The 16897-nt window shown below is 43.2% G+C and overlaps 1 protein-coding gene and 1 pseudogene across 1 annotated transcript; one reads left to right on the forward strand and one right to left on the reverse strand.

Moving 5' to 3' along the window:
• The first annotated feature begins 1828 nt into the window (after positions 1–1828).
• Positions 1829–8747, forward strand: LOC146712792 (uncharacterized). Its single transcript, XM_085443956.1, has 8 exons — positions 1829–1968; positions 3540–3893; positions 4254–4586; positions 4673–4771; positions 5005–5334; positions 7496–7822; positions 7936–8256; positions 8353–8747. Exons 1-8 carry the CDS (start codon positions 1932–1934, stop codon positions 8442–8444), a joined length of 1893 nt encoding a protein of 630 aa, XP_085300082.1. The 5' UTR covers positions 1829–1931; the 3' UTR covers positions 8445–8747.
• A 2163-nt stretch (positions 8748–10910) lies between these two features.
• LOC146712793 (histone H1.5 pseudogene) lies at positions 10911–16897 on the reverse strand (annotated as a pseudogene).

Below are 16897 nucleotides of genomic sequence, written 5' to 3' on the forward strand. Positions count from 1 at the left end.
ATGGACCGGGTGCTGCGTCCGCACGCTGCATATGCTGCTGCCTACCTGGATGACGTGATCATCCACAGCGACACCTGGGCGGAGCATGTGCAGCGGGTGGTCGCGGTACTGGAGTCCCTGAGGAGGGCGGGGCTCACAGCCAACCCGAAGAAGTGTGCGGTTGGACGGAGGGAGGTACAGTATCTGGGGTACCACTTGGGGGGCGGGCAGGTGCGTCCACAGGTGGAAAAGACGGCGGCTATCGCATCCTGCCTGCGCCCCAGGACTAAAAAGGAGGTGAGACGGTTTCTGGGGCTGGCAGCTTACTATCAGCGTTTCGTGCCAGGGTTTGCGCAGCTGACCAGCCCCTTGACCGATCTCACCCGAAAGGGTGCTCCAGATCTGGTTCAGTGGACGGGGCCGTGCCAGGCGGCGTTTGTGCAGGTGAAAAAGTCTCTCTGTGGGGAGCCGCTGCTTCACACTCCTAACTTTTCCCTCCCTTTTGTTCTGCAGACTGACGCCTCGAACAGAGGGCTGGGGGCCGTTTTGTCCCAGCAGGTAAGGGGGGACGACCGTCCCGTTCTTTACATCAGCCGGAAGCTGGCGGAGCGTGAAAGACGGTACAGCACTGTGGAGAAGGAGTGCTTGGCTATCCGCTGGGCGGTCGACTCCCTTCGCTATTACCTCCTGGGGCGCTCATTCACCCTCTGCTCGGACCACGCCCCGCTGCAGTGGCTCCACCGCATGAAGGATGCCAACGCCCGGATCACCCGGTAGTATCTGGCTTTACAGCCCTTTAAGGTGTGGCGGAGGTGTGGTCCCAGGCGCGGCTGCAGGGGAGGAGTGGTGCAGTGGGCTCAACGGGGCGGTGCTGGAGATGCCAGTGTGAACAGCTGATGGCGATTTGGACTGATAATGGTTTCCTTCCCTTTTTATAGTGAGACGGAGAGGAGCGGAGGGGAGGAAATCAGCTGGGACCGACAGCTGTCAGACTGTGTTCAGTCATAACCTGGGAAAACTGTAAATAAATGTGGAACCTGGTGATAAAGACCTGTGTGTGTGTGTACCTGTGTATAGTGCATTTCACAAAGAGTTTGAGCAATGCTCCACCATTTTGAGATCTGATGCTGTCTGCGTACGGTGTCCATCTCCCACGCGTGTGATCATTAAAATCATCGTTTGACTCAACCCGGCCGGACCAGTGTTGTTATTGTGGTTTTTCCTCTTGTATACATCCCCAATATTTGAATCCGTAACAGGTGCCAGTAGAAATCACTGATTAAAATAAACATAAAAAAAAGCCTGTCACATATTGAAAGGTTTTACTGTTCAGTTTTCAGCTGTTTTTGTTTTACATTTCAAATATGTGTGCAGCCAGACATCATGTCAGGCTGCCAAAACTGACTCCTAAGAAAAGGGGAGACTGTTGTGTTTCCTCATAGTTTTACACCTGTTGATCCACTTTCTATCATCCACACAAAGAACCTTCAAATCCCTGCAGATCTGTCAGCTGATCATGCCCTCTCCTGTGATTGGCTGAGCTTCATGCCTGGAAAAGTTCTTTCACACTGTTCATCCTGGAGCTGCTTTATGTCCATGATCTGAATGGAAACACATCTGCATCATTGTAGCTACAGTCGATGTTTCAGTGTTAGGACTGAAGGTGGAGCTTTGTGCGTGTTGGGCTGAGGCTGAAGCAGTCCCCCCCCAACGGGAGCGCTCAGGCGTGAAACTAGGAGGAAAGCCGACGTCCTCCTCTTCCCTCAAAAGTGATCTGTGGCCGGTCGGACTTCATTCCACAGATGTGCTTTAACAAAGTGTGAAGCTGAACTCTGAGCTGTGACAGTGTGAGCAGTGTGAGAGTGTCAGTAGATGATCAGCAGAGGAAAGTGAAGCTGCTGTGAGCTGATGTCCTGAAGGGCTTTTAAAGAGTCTCTGAGTTTGACAGGAACATGAAGATGTTTGTGGTTTTTGTGATCCTCCTGCACGGTAAGTACACCTTCCTCTCTCTGCTCTCATCATCAGCTTTTCTCTTATCTCGCTCTAAAATGAATGTGTTGAAGTGCAGCAGGTCTTGAGACATGAGAGCCCAGTGAGTTGCGTCAAAGTTCATGACTTGACTGAATCGTCTGTCACAACGAACGAGCGGACGCAAGAGCAGGACTGTGCTGAAACTAAAAACAAACAATATCATCAGGAGCTATATACAAGGTACAAGTGAAAAGGAGCTCCACGTAATTCAGGGACAAGGGAGGGAAAAACCACACACGCTTATGATCACACTCCAGGGATGAAAACACGGACAGGTCCAGGAAGATCTATATAAAAGAAAACATGACTACAAGTCAGGAAAAGACTAGAGACGAGCATTTACAGGAAATAGCCGGGGCTACACTGACTAGTGTCGTTCAACGATCCAGCAGTCAGAAACACTGAGCTGTCACCTTGAGCAGAGGCTCGAGTGACAAGATAATGAGCAGCAGGTGAGTAATTATTTTCAGGGCACAGGCCTGAGGGTGGAACCCACAACAAGTTCAACCCCTGCAGAGAAGAGTGAGGGAGAGAGAAAGAAGAGAGAAACAACAACAACAGTGCGATCTCAGAGGTGAACGCCAGGGAGACACGGGAAAGCATGACAGTTTCTGTCAAACACTGGATTAGTTTATCTGGCTGTTTGTCACAGGCAGCTGGAAAACACATGGTCCGATAGTCGTTCCCATTATACTACTTCATAATCCATGTCAAGTCCTTTGGTTGCTTGAATGTGCAAAGTTCTCTGGAAAACAGTGAAGCTCCATCACCTCCAAACAGTGAGAGCCTCTATGGTTTTTAGATATGCTCTACACTAAAAGATAGAAGATAAAAATATTTCTGTATGGAATATAGATTCCTAATAACAACAAGATTCCTCCTTGTGAATTAATAAGTAAATATGTCATGTTGCCTTTGTAACATGTTTTGGAGCATTTGTGGACTGTTGGAGTGAAAAACTGTGACTGTCCTGAAGGAGTGTGACTGGTCATCTGTCTTGTCACACAAGATGGAAATTATGGCCTGTGAGATTTGTTATAATTCTCCAGTTTCTGTGTTACTGACATTGTATCAATAGTTTTTTTGAATTGGGAAAAGAATGCTGTGTATAACTGAAGCTGTTATGCGTTCTTGGGCTACATGGTGTTCTGGTGGTTAGCACTGTTGCCTCTGAGCACAAAGGTCCTGAGTCCAACTCCACTGCTTCTCTGGGGTCTTTTTGTGTGGAGTTTGCATGTTCTCCTCATGTTTACGTCGGTTCCCTATAGGTACTCTGGCTTCCTCCAATGTCCAAAGAAATGCAGTTCATGGTATTAGGTTAATTTGTAATTCATTGGTGTGAACATGTGAATGGTTAGCCCTGGGACAAGCTGGTGATCTGTCCAGGGTGTAACCCCTCCCCCCCGTGACCCTGACTAGGATAAGTGGAATAGGATGGATGACGATAATGTTGGTTGTATTGCATCTTTTAACTCTGGGTCAAACCCACAACATTCATTTGATTTGTGTTTGTGTTTCTGTCCTTCCAGTTTCCCAGCATGCTCTGGCTGTGGTGGTGGTGGAGGTGAATGAGGGGGAAAGGTCTGTCCTACTATCATGTCTGTACTCAGGTTCTATACCTGAGGACAATCCAACAGTGATGTGGACTCGCAGTGACCTTGATCCCAAATCTGTACACCAACAACGAGAAGAAGGAGACGATCTTACAGGACAAAACCAGCGTTACAGCAGACGCACATCAATGAATCGTTACGCTTTGATCATTAAAGACTTCAGTCTCACTCTGAGGAAACCCACAAAGACTGACAGCGGCAACTACACCTGCTCCATCAGTGCTGGAGGGAAAGAACGAAAACTCAGAGACATCCAGCTGCTGGTCAAAGGTCAGCATCAAATTCTAACACCTGCTGTGATTACATGTCGTATTCAGTACTACAGAGAAAGGTCAGAGGTTAAATGAAAGCAAAGTATTTCTTAAACGGTTTCTGAAGGTCTTGATGAGCCCAGCAGGAACGTTTGTAGACTTGACCTCAGTGAAAACAGCAAAACAAGAGAAGCAAAGCAGAAGAAATTCGTTCTGTGCATGTGCAGATGTGTTTATGTTTACCTCCGGGAGGTTCAGCACACACACATCTGTACATACATTAAACACATTAAAATTTTATGCATGGCCCAACACAAAACTTTTAGAGGCCTTTTGCTGCCACTTCTATGGTTGACACTTTGGTTTCTTGTCTTCTCAGACCAGCAGGTGGAGGTGAAGGTGAGGGAAGGGTCAGAGTCTGTCATCCTGCCCTGCAACACAACACCTGACCTGCCTGAGGACACCACAGTGGAGTGGACTCGCTCTGACCTCGGACTCATCACAGTCCATGAGTATTCTAACAGAAATGATGACGTCATGACTCAGGACGAAGTTTACAGAGACCGAACGATGATGAGTGAAGACCTGCTGAGAACTGGAGACTTCAGTCTGACCCTGAAACACCCCAAAGTGAAAGACACGGGACGATACATCTGCACCATCTACAGGGACAAAGACATCCTGAGAAAAAAAGTCATGCTGCAGGTCAAAAGTAGGTGCTGGAGATAAAGGTCAAAGGTCAATACTGTAGACACAGCTTAGAGATTAGAAGTCATTTTGTTTTATGTTTCCCCACAGAACCATTTCCATCCTGGGTCAAAGATCTTCTGGTTCTCCTGTTTGTCTTTGTGATTTTTGGAGGTCTTTTATATTATTTACGTCACTATTACATGTCAGGTAAGAGTCTTTCCTACTACACTACCCATAATACCAGTGGTTAACAGGTGGCCTCTGGTGGCCTCTTGACTGTGTTCAGACCAGACACATGAGATCGTGAGATCAAAGAACGAGTCAGGAACAAACTGAGACACAATCTGATTGAGACTAGAAGGCAAGAAGGGCGCAGGGAGGTCATGTGACCATCACAGCTGCTGCTGATGTCATCGTGTTGTGCTTTGTTGTCCTCTCAGATTACCAAGTGGAGGTGGATTCAGGGGTGGCGTCTGTCAAGCTGCCCTGCAAAACTATATTTAAATTCCTAAAACACACTAAAGTGGAGTGGAGGGACAGAAACAACAGGAAGGTCCATGTGTATCAGAACGGCTCTGACCAGCCTGAAAAACAGCACCGGTTTTACAGAAACCGAACAGAGATGACGAGCACATCTCTGCTGAAACCTGGAGACCTCAGTCTGACCCTGACATATCCCACGGATGACGACAACTTCACCTACACCTGTACCATCTACAGCAGGAAAGGAAACATACTGACAAGGAAAAATGTGCACCTCCATGTCAGAGGTCAGTGCTGCTTATACAGGTCAAAGGTTTTGACACACTAGACTAGACACACTGACATGAGACAAAGACCAAAGTAAAACAGGAAACACACCAACTGAACTCTAGACATGAAAACTGAGGAGACAGAAAATAGAGTCCTAAAAAACAGGACAGAAAGGCACAAAGAAAGCACAAAACATAGTTTTTACCTTGTTTCTCCCCGAATCCCACACAGTGCTCACGTCTGTGGCGTGAATTGTGACAACCCCAACTCCAAATCTGTACAGTGGCTTCTCTCAGTTCCCAATACCTAGTGAGAAAACACATGAATTAAACTGCCAAGCAACACACACACAAAGTTCTCACTAACAAACCCATTGTGAACTCAATGATCCAGCACCGACTGAAGCTCAGCCACTCGCTTAAGTAGAGAGGCAACTGATGAAGGCAATCAGCTGGCTTCAGAGCAGGAACTCTCCTCAGCCTGATGATTCTTGTAATTCTTTCTTCCGGATACACACACTCATGTCCAAACACCTATACACATAAACAGGGACAAGGCTGTGCAGAGATTTTTAGATGGGCGGGTGCTCAAAGTTCAAAAGGGGCACAGAGAAAAGGCCGAATAACAACAACCCGCATTCATCAACAATCTAATATGGAATCACATCATACTATATCACTGTCATCAGGTGGGGACAAGGCAAAGCAAACATATTCCATGTTTGCCTGATGGGTACAATGTTGCTCTTGTGGGGTTTCTGCTGCTCCTGCTGTGATAGTGCTGGAGGGCAGGGCTGTGCTGATCCGAGACTGTAGACATTAAATGCAAAGATTGGTGAACGTGCTTGGAACCATAAGGAAACAAAATAAACTCGGCTCTGCCTGTGACTCAGTTTGCCTCTCTTACTCTTTCATCTCCTCATCTCATCTATCACTCTCCACTCGATGTCCATCTGACAACAAGGCACAGTTTGCTATTGCATTAATCTATTATTTAATTATCCACACTTCACAAATCTTGCACCTAATCCATAACAAAGTAATGATAGACAATGTTCTAGAACTATTCTTACGAAGCATTTATAGACCGTGTTATATCATGAATAATAATTTTTAAAAATCTATACACATAAAACAAACACTAATATAATCTGTTTCTTAATGTGTTTTCTTTAACATACAGTGTGTCTTTTTTAATATCATAATAATCCATAATTATGCTGATATGCATATCATCATATTGCATATGCAAGTCCCTCAGAAAGGCAGGAAAAGCCCTGTAACTTACTTTAAAACGAAATATGTTCCCTAAAACCGTGGACAGAACTACAGACCCATGACAGTTGTCTTTTTTCATGTAATTTGAACAAGCCTCTTAAAAAGTCGGTGATCACAGTCGGCCTCTCTCGGTTTTTATTACCACTGTTCATTTTAAAGCTCGGTTTTTAAAACCTTACGATGTAACTACAGCCCAGCCCATGCAGCAGGATAATAATGACTAAGATTATATTGGAGTGGGCCTGATACTCATGTCCCAGGACAGGCCCATGACAGTGCTGCCATCAAATTGCCTTTCTTTGCTTTGACTCTGTCTCCAACAAGAGGTGAAGCAGATGTTCTTACATTAATGGAATCACTAATAGAACAGATCACCTGAAAACGAGTAATGAATTTGCTGAAACAGATGTCTTTATTAATGAATTGTACTGACTAGTCTGTATTTGTCTCAGCTGAGCTGTTTCTGAAAGAAGAACTCATTCATGTCACAGAACAGACGTCTTTATGACATAATGTATCTGGCATGCAGAGAATCATGTTCATTTAGATTTTGCTGACATTTAAAATTCAGTTTTGCTTTTATTTTGAAACATTTTTATTTTATTTCAATATTTTTTTAGTCTGAATAAATCAAACTTGCTTGATAGGACAGCTCTCAGGTAACAAGGTGGCAAATAAGTCTTTGACTCTGAAATAAAACAGCAGAGTTCTTTAAGACAGAGCTCTGCTGCTGATTAGACAGAAACCAAATAAGACACCGTTTCTGTTCAGTTGAACATGTTTCAGACTGGAACCAGTCAAACTTGATTTCATTGAAAAGATGCCATTTTCTCCATTCAGACAAAACATGTTCAGAGCTGCTTCTGCTGCACAGCTCATGTTGTGTTTTGACTCCTCTCAGTCCCCCAGGTGGAGGTGGATTCAGGGGAGGCATCTGTCCTGCTGCCCTGCAAAACTACTATAAACCTGCCTAAAGATGCTAAAGTGAAGTGGATGACCAGATTCAACAGGAAGGTCCACGTGTATGAGAACGGATCTGGCCAGCTTGAAGATCAGGACAACCATTACAGAGACAGAACACAGATGAATAAAGACCTGCTGAAAACTAGAGACCTCAGTCTGACCCTGAAATACCCCACAGACTGGGACGCGGACATCTACACCTGCACCGTCTGCAACAGAGAGGGGGAAAAAATCCTGATGAAACAAGTGGAGCTGAAAGTCAGAGGTCAGTGCTGCTGCTGGGTGTGAGCTGCAGAAGAAGAAGAGATGATGAGATCTTCATGAACACAAATCTTATTTTGTGCTTTAGACTGTTTATGAAATTTGTTGTCCTCTCAGTCTGTCAGGTGGAGGTGGAGGAGGGGGCGGAGTCTGTAGAGCTACCTTTCAAAACCACAAAAGAGCTGCCTGCAGATGCTAAGGTGGTGTGGTGGAACAATGATGACAGGAAGGTCCACGTGTATAAGAATGGCTCTGATCAGCCTGGAGAACAGCACCAGCTTTACAGAGACCGAACAAAGATGAAGAGAAGATCTCTGCTGAAGCCTGGAGACCTCAGTCTGACCCTGAAACAGCCCACAGAGAGAGACAGTGGGAGGTACAGCTGTAGAGTCTACGGGGAGATCAAGAGATACAAAAGAGTGCTGCTCAGAGTCAAAGGTTTGTGTGTGTGTGTGTGTGTGTGTGTGTGTGTGTGTGTGTGTGTGTGTGTGTGTGTCTTACTGTGTGTGTGACTGTCTTGTGTCTCCTCTGCAGGGAGAGTTCAGGTCCAGGATCAAACAGGGGACATCAGGAACAGAAGCAGCTCCATTGATCTGACTCCTCTGATGGCTGATCAATCAGTTTGATCTGTGTGTTTGTGCATTTTCTACCTTAAATGTCCTGTATATTGACTGTTACCTGTAATGTCACTTTCTGACCAACAGCTGGCGCTCTTACAAATACCAGATCTGATTTGACTGCAGTTATATCAGAGGACATTTGGCCTCAGTCAGATGTGACTTGTGTCCAGTCACATCTGTCAGTGACCTGTAACACTGATGAATCGCTAATGAATTGATACACATTACGTATTAAGCAGAATATTGGGCTATTATTAATCTGAAGATTTAAGAACTGCTGCTGGAGCTGATGCTCAGTAATAAATAAATACACACAACACAAAATGCTTTTGCAGGTACCATGTATTTAAACAAAACCAAGGAAAAACAAGGGAAGAAAAGGAAAGATGTAAACAATCACTCTTTTCTTTTCTTTTTTTCCTTTTTTTTCGCCTGTCCTGTTTGGTTCTTTTGCCATCAGAATTATTGTCTAAAGGCCAAAAAAGATACCCAATACATTTACTTTACCAAATGGACCATCCCGGCCTTGCCGTATTGGTGTATTTTAATCACCTTTGCTTTTATTGTTTATTTTATTTTATTTTCACTTGCTACACACGGGACAGACATGACTGGGGAAAAGAAAAGGGAGAAAGAAAGAGGGAAAGAAAAACAGCGGTGAAGAGGAACGATGATAAAGGGCAAAAAACAAAAACCAACAAAACAGACAAAAAATGCATATATCAACCACCTGGATCACCTGTTGAGAAAGAAAAAAGAGAAAACAAGCAAAAAAAGAGACCAATATAATAAACAACATCATCGCGATTATCTATGTGAATATAACAGTAAATACTAAATATTGAATATTATTGTGCGCACAGTGCGCTTTGGTTTGACAGTGTGAGCAGTTGTTGGTAGACGTAAAGCCTATCTTGAACATCCGATGACCTGTATAGTGCACTCTATGTAGTATTTTGTATTGAATTAATTGCAGACTGGGATTTCTAATTAAATGAAAGGTTTTTAAGCAAATCTGAGACCAGAAGTTTTGGTCTAAGTTAACTGATAAATCCGCTTCCCATTTTGCAGTAGGAAGTGATATTGATTCATCTGTTTTAGAAAGCATTCTGTATATTTAGTCCAAGGTTGAGGTCGCCTCCAAGAACAAGTGTACCATCTAAGTGTTCAGAGAGTGCACTGAAAAAACCGTGAAAGAATGAGGGCTCATCAACATTTGGACCATATACACTTACAATACATAGATTTTTATCAAGTATAGATAGTTTAATGATTAAGAATCTGCCCTCTGGATCTATAACTGTATCGAGTACTGTGAAATCAATATATGTATGTATTAAAATTGCTACTCCCCTTTGTCTAGAATTATAACAAGCTGAGAACACATTAGGGAACTCAGGTGTTTTAAGCTCTTTTAAACCTCTAAGAGGTCTGTGGGTCTCTTGTAAAAGGACAACATCTGCCGGCAGTTTTTTGAGTTGGTTAAATATTTTAACCTCTTTTCTCTGGAGCCAGCTCCATTTACATTCCATGTTGATAGGTTTGTATGACATGCTGTCATGCACGTTTGTTCTGACGTATTCAGAGTTGTGTATCTAAATACAGGATTCACTCGCACATCAAACAGGAAACTCAGTGTTTTAGAGTCTCCACTCAACACACAACAAACTCCAACACATCTCATTCACTCGTGCTAGAATTCAATCACCTTTCATTAATCTAAGACCGATCAACTAATTTGCATATCAGCTATTAACCCACTAAGTTGACAGGACAACAGAAATGCATGTTCAAAATATTATCACAAAAGACAATTCCCCTCATAAAGTAAATCACTTGCTGCATCAATCAAGCAGGAAGCTTCTCCCAATTTACCATTTTAACACTAAATTTATTGTCTGATCACTGGTTGGTCAAACCAGAATCTTTTTTTCCCACAAAAGTTAAACTGTTGTCCTGCAACCTAGAGAGTCAATTTTTTGCATTGGATAAATTCAGTATTTGATAACAAGTGTCTGTTAAATTGACACTATTTTAACACTGATGAAAGATAACAAGTTAATTTTCATTACATGGGTGTTTGTGTTATTAGGCAGGTTTAATCAATGTCTGTGGAGCTGCATATCCAGCAGAGCATGTTCTTAAAAGCTGCCTTTCCTACACACTTCTGTTGTTATTTGATCATTTCTTAACTAATGTGCTATGAGTCCACTGGTCTTTGCATCACACGAGGTGACTTGGACAAGATGATAAACAGACTCACGCTTAAGATGTTGTCTAATCTTCATCAGCTCTCTTGTGTTTGGAGTGTTAGTATGGTTAATGCATGTTCTGTATGATTTTGTATATGTTTCTATTTTCGCAGTGTTTCAGACTCCTTCTCAATTTTCCCACTTAAGCAGTCAGTTTTCTTTTCCCATGTTTGCTGACCCAAATTTTGATTTCCCACATTTAATAACAAAATTTGTGTTCTCACCACTCTCGCTGAGGCAGCTTCTTAGCAGCTGCTGCCGGTTTCTTGGCTTTGGCCGCGGCGGGCGTCTTGGCTTTGGTCTCAGTAGCCTTGTTCATCTTGAAGGATCCGGAGGCCCCGGTGCCCTTGGTCTGCACCAGAGTGCCCCTCGCCACCAGGCTCTTGATGGCGGTCTTGACACGGGCCTTGTTCTTGTCCACATCGTAGACTCCGGCAGCCAGAGCCTGCTTGAGAGCGGCTGTGGACACGCCACTGCGCTCCTTGGAAGCGGCCACGGCTTTCACGATCAACTCGCCCACGCTGGGGCCGACCTTCTTCGGCTTGGAAGCCGTCTTCTTCAGTCTTTTCTGAACATTTTAACATGCTGCCGCCGCAGAGCCTGGCCTCAGATCCAGCAAGCTTAGCGCGCTGATCTCCAAAAAAGTCCCAAAAGCCAGAAAGACGTCAAATAAGTGTCTCGTGCTAAGAGCTCGAACAAAAACTCCTCTTCACGCCGCCATCTTGCTCGCCCCTCCGTGGAATTCATCCAATCAGATAGGAAGATGTATTTGCTTTCTTCTTCTCTGGTGCTTTTCGTCCACATTGCTGCTGCTTGCTGCTGTCTCTTTATCTGCCATGTTATTGCTTTGGAGCTGCATTCCTTGTCTTCAGGGAGGAGTGAGCGCTTGCTTGTGAGTTTGAGAAACACATGGTGCTGTAAATAAGTCAGCCAGAAACTTGGCCTGAACGTTTCCAATTGTTAAACTATAACTTTTCGTCCGACCGCTGCATGTGGAAAATTGATTCAGGTCTGCTTTTCACCTGAAAGTGACAAACTAAGACATGTTCATTATTATCATCACTGCTTAATCAACACACATCTCTCTCTCTGTGTGTGTGTGTTTGTGTGAACAATCCTTTCTCAAAAGCATAAAATGACATTGTGGTTGTTTTTCGGCTGATCAACATGAAACCTTTTTCCTATGATTATTTTTCTTCGTCTACAATGTAATTTTTGTCTCTTTTTCACTCTTTTTTTTTTTCCACAATAGCTGGTGACCTGCAGAATCACCGCTCTCACTCACAATCAGAGGCAATTACTTTTGCACAGTGCACAAAAACACTGTGATGTCAGACACATTCACACTCACTTTGTCATCTGCATAAATAAATCATATGGCTGGAGATATGTGCCATGGTGATCCATAGGCATGATCACACGTTTATTTAATTATTTTCAATCCAACAAAACAAATAAACAAAAACATGATGCTGATGCTACACACACACACACACACGAGTCAAGATGCAGGAAAACTGCTCATGGAAACGCTGCACACTCCAGTTATCACAGTTATCCTAGCTCTGTTTCCCTCTCTTTGAGTAGTCCTCAGACAGCTCTCGATCTGATAATGTGTAGCCTGCTCATCAGCTCAGAAAAAAACTGCAACGCATGCTCTGCCCACAGCGGCAAAGTCTTACACTTTCATATTCAATACAGCTTCTCCATCACATACTTTTAGATGTTTCATGCAGGGTTCAGTATATTAGTTGTTTTCACAGGTGTGCTGTATATCTCATCAATGGCTCATAATAAGACGACAGTCTTTCACACAGGTCAAGTGCCTCTATGCACTTCATTAGTTTAAATATTTACCTATATCACTTCACCTCACATGTCATTGTACTGAATTTGAGCAACCACAAGCTTAATGTAGGTTACTTTTAACAACTATCCACCTCAATTACGTCTATGGTCTGGCACACAGGCTGTTGTTGATCAGGGCAAGCTAAAGAGTTAACATTTTGTGTCAGCAAGGGGTGGGGGGAAAGCCATCCACCAGAGCACATCTCAAGTGCTGCTGATGTGGGCTGGCCCTTCTCCACACACCCCCGGTTGCTTAGGAAACCATGATAACAACAACAGTCGGTGTCACAGACCACGTGTTCTGCTCCGCACACACTCACACACAACAACAACAATGACGACGACGACGACGACAATGACAACAACACAAAATAGGCCTACTCCGGACTCACACCGGACCGCTCGGGACCCTGACCCAGTTGTGGGACGCTCACCCAGTCGCGCGACAAAACCCAATGAAAGGACGCTCGGGACACACACCCAGGGCGATTTCAAAACCGGACACTCACCGGACGCTTGGGCCCTTGGGCGATTTAACCAAAACCTCTTTTTCGGGACACTAACCCAGTTATCACTCCACAAAGCAGCGAACTTCTCAACGCCTCACAAAATGGCGGAGACTGCACAACGACACGGTTATAGAGTCGGCCTCTTTAAACTTACTTGGCGTTGCTTAGCGTGTAATATCAGCCTCGAATCCCGCCGATCGCCATTTATCGAGGAGAAAAGACAGACCGCGAATCCACAGGAACTTCCTGGCTGACGTCAGTCTTTCAGCGTGTCCCTCCTCCCCTCGGTGAATGCGATTCCAGGGCTCCGGCATCGAAGGACCAATTAATGATAGGTTTGTAGCTTGAACCTATTCGCTGGAACGTTAAGACAATATAATTACACTGCAAAGCAAGACACGAGTAGGCAAAGTTCTTCATGTTACTCGTGCACGGGAGAGACCGGACAGAGCGCCGTTCCTTCGCTTAACCCCAGTTGCTCTCTCCGTTCTCCCGTACCACTGCCCTTTTATTGAGGTTACATGAATATGCATAGGTTCATTAACATATGACGTCTACATACAAACAAAGAGTACCTTGCCTGTGTGTGCGTGTGTGGTGGGTGCGTGTGTGTGTGTGTGTGTGTGTGTGTGTGGTACTGCTGATCAAAGGGTCATAAAAGCACACAAGCAAACATCCTTGGTCAGGAAGAGGGTAGACCCCCCCTCATCCTAGATAATACAGTGAGGAAGTCCAGCAGTTCATTTATACACAAAAAGCACTTAGACTAGAACAGACGTAACTACGTTAATCCTATCATAAAACAATTAAACAAGGTACGAACTTTCCCATGCTCCCAGGATGTAGGTGTGCATTCTAGTGTGGAATACACACCAAGCCTCTGTAGCCTGTTAAAGATCACACAACTTATCACTACACAATTGATTATACACCTCTAAGCATCTATGGTTAAATATTTCTAAGCATAAATGACAATCAAAAATACAAACTCTAACACATGTAACGAATCTTAGTGCGCCCAAAGATGTGTGTGTATAACTAGGGATGTATGCTGTGTGTGTCGCTTAGACAGGTGGAGAGAATACATCACTTGTTCGTAAATAGAGAGAAGGACAGAAAAGAAATGTGTGGCGAGATGCTCCCTGAGTCTGACTATGTGTGTGCATATTTACTAATATGGGTACGCTTGGCTTAAGCGTGTGTATCCTGTAGGTCTGTGTGCGCTGTCTGACTGATGTAAATGTGCTGCCGTTGAGCGCATGACTGTGCGTGATCATGCTGTGCGTATGTGTTGAAATGAAGGATGTTGTTTGTGGATGAGTGTGGAAGAAGGTGATCGAAGCAGTGAAAGAAAGAAAAAAGAAAGAAAGAAACCAAGGACAAGGGTGAGCAGCATAAAAAAAGAGGGGGGAAAGAGAAAAAAAAAACTAGAAGAAAAAAAAAACCCGGAAAGATTCCAATTAAACCATTGACGGTTTCATTAATGGTGTTAATTCTGCTCTGATATCACACCAGAGGTGGGTAGTAACAAGTTACTTTTACTCCGTTACATTTACTTGAGTATGTTTTTGAAAAAAATGTACTTTTAAAGTACCTTTTTTGCACGATACTTTTTACTTTTTCTTGAGTACATTTGTGAAGAAGAAACGGTACTTTTACTCCGCTACACAGCAAATCCAGCATGTCCAAATTAACACTGTCGGATTTGATTTCAACACTATTAAAGTGTCTATATGGGTCCACACCAGAGAGTGTTAATTTAACTCTTTTTGGAGAGTTGGTACATTAACTCTGATTTAGTGTTAAACACCAAATCTGTCTGGAGTTGATAATTTAACACTTGGTGTTAAGAGTTTATATATTAACTCTCAAAGAGTATTTTAGTTTAACTACGTAAGAGTTATCTTCTAATTGATTCTAAAAAGCGGGAATTTTACTGTTCTGACCTTCTAGAAATTTCTTTTGGAAATAAACATTTACTAAAAAGACGCAATGGTTTTTGAAAAACATTTATTCTGAACTGTGCACCACAATTTCAAAACATTTTCTGAAAGATGTAACAGTGTACATGTTCTCACTTTCATTAGAATTTTGTTTATCAAAAGGTCTGACATAGGTGAGCTGGTAAATGCAAATAACAGCATTCTCATCACTTATTTCTTCAATACAATATGCATGTCCTTCATTCATCCCTTTGTGGAACTTCAACGCACTTCTGCTCTCCCCCATATTCCATCTTCACAAGCATATGCTGTGCGGAGATTGAATAAAAATTAGTTGACACTAATTAATGGCACAAATAATCCAGTAAACAATTGCAGCACAGTAAAAAAAAAAAGGAATCCTCTTTGAGCCATTACTTGTGTAAAGTATTTTCCCAAAAGACAAGGACACAGGCAACAGGTAATACTGAACTAAATGTAAAACCTCAACCTTTTTAATTTTTACCTAAACCGTGTGCACAAAACTCTGGAGGGATCTATGCTAACGTAGAAACCAGTCAGGACGCCTGCTACTGCTGTTTGCTCGTTTTTTTTTTTTTTATGGGCGATCGGTTTCAGGCTTCAAGTAGCACCATTATACCAACGTTTCATATTCTACACATTGTTTTAGGTGTATTTGACCAAAAGTTTGACTGAAAATTCACATGCAAGCTTTTTTTCAAGGCTGTGGTATTTTGCCCGCAAACAATACCTTTCAGCTAGCTAAAACAGAATATTATGCTATCACCGAGCAACAGGGCTAATGCCTTTCACACAGCTTTGTCTCAACTCCAAAGAGCCACAGAAGTAAAAGCTCATAATAATAACTGAAACAATCTTTGAAAAAAATGACTTACCATGCATGGCAAGCAACTCAAATATGTAGAAATGTTCTGAAACGGCTTCACTTCAGCTTCGATTGTAGCCTACGGTGCTGGGGGCGGAGTCTGTGAATTTACTCTATTGGTGTCATAACTCCTGTAGGAGTTCAGAGTCAAGAGGTCAAGAGTTAATGTTTCCATTGTAACACCTCCAGATTTGACATAGAAACACTCATTTTTAACACTCGATTTTAACTACTATCATTTTACACCTCAGAGTTACATTAAAAGAATGTGACTCTACTTAGAGTAAAATTAACTCTACTTTTGCAAGAAGACTATTAACACCAAAACATTTAACACTTTTGAATTTGCTGTGTACATTTGCAAAATTCGACTCGTTAGTTTAAAAAAAAAAAAAATTAGTCTAACACATTAAATAACATGTCGCTAGTGGAGTTTCCGGTAACTTTTTTACCAATCAGATGTGGCCATGCAGTCACATGACCAGTTTGAAACTGTGGCGGGAAGAGCGGCCCAAGCGTTTCAAAGTAGCGGACACACGAAAAGAAGAAACATGAAAACATGGCAGAGCCAATTGTCTACGCTAGAGCTGAAGAGGATGAACAGCATTTTCCTCACATACAAAGAATGTTTCGCTTAAAACCAGCACAAAAGAACAGCTATGTCTTCAGTGTCGGTGTCTTCAGTGAGAGCCAAAACAACAACTTTTCAGCGTGAAACAACTCAACTCGTGAAACCTGAGGAAACTGTAAGTTTTCTCTAATATCTTTTTAGCTGTGGTTAGCTGGATGTCAGTCTTATGTTACAGCAGCTGTGTCGAGCTCGAGCTGTGAGTCATATTTTCAGTGCTACGTTGTAGTGAGATAAGTTTGTGGGTGTTTTGTACAGCTTTGGTTGTCCTCTTAATTGCTCGCTATCTTTGCCGGCTGGTGATGTTGTGCTGGGGGAATCTGCCGGGCGACATCTTTTCGACGACAGCGTCTCAGATTTGGCCGGGGAAGATGCACACTGGGCCTTCTTCAT

This window comes from Copadichromis virginalis, linkage group LG3, assembly GCF_057382275.1.
Source record: "Copadichromis virginalis isolate Kocher_CV1m ecotype Utaka linkage group LG3, C_Virginalis_male_GT1.1, whole genome shotgun sequence".
Lineage (NCBI taxonomy): Eukaryota > Metazoa > Chordata > Actinopteri > Cichliformes > Cichlidae > Copadichromis > Copadichromis virginalis.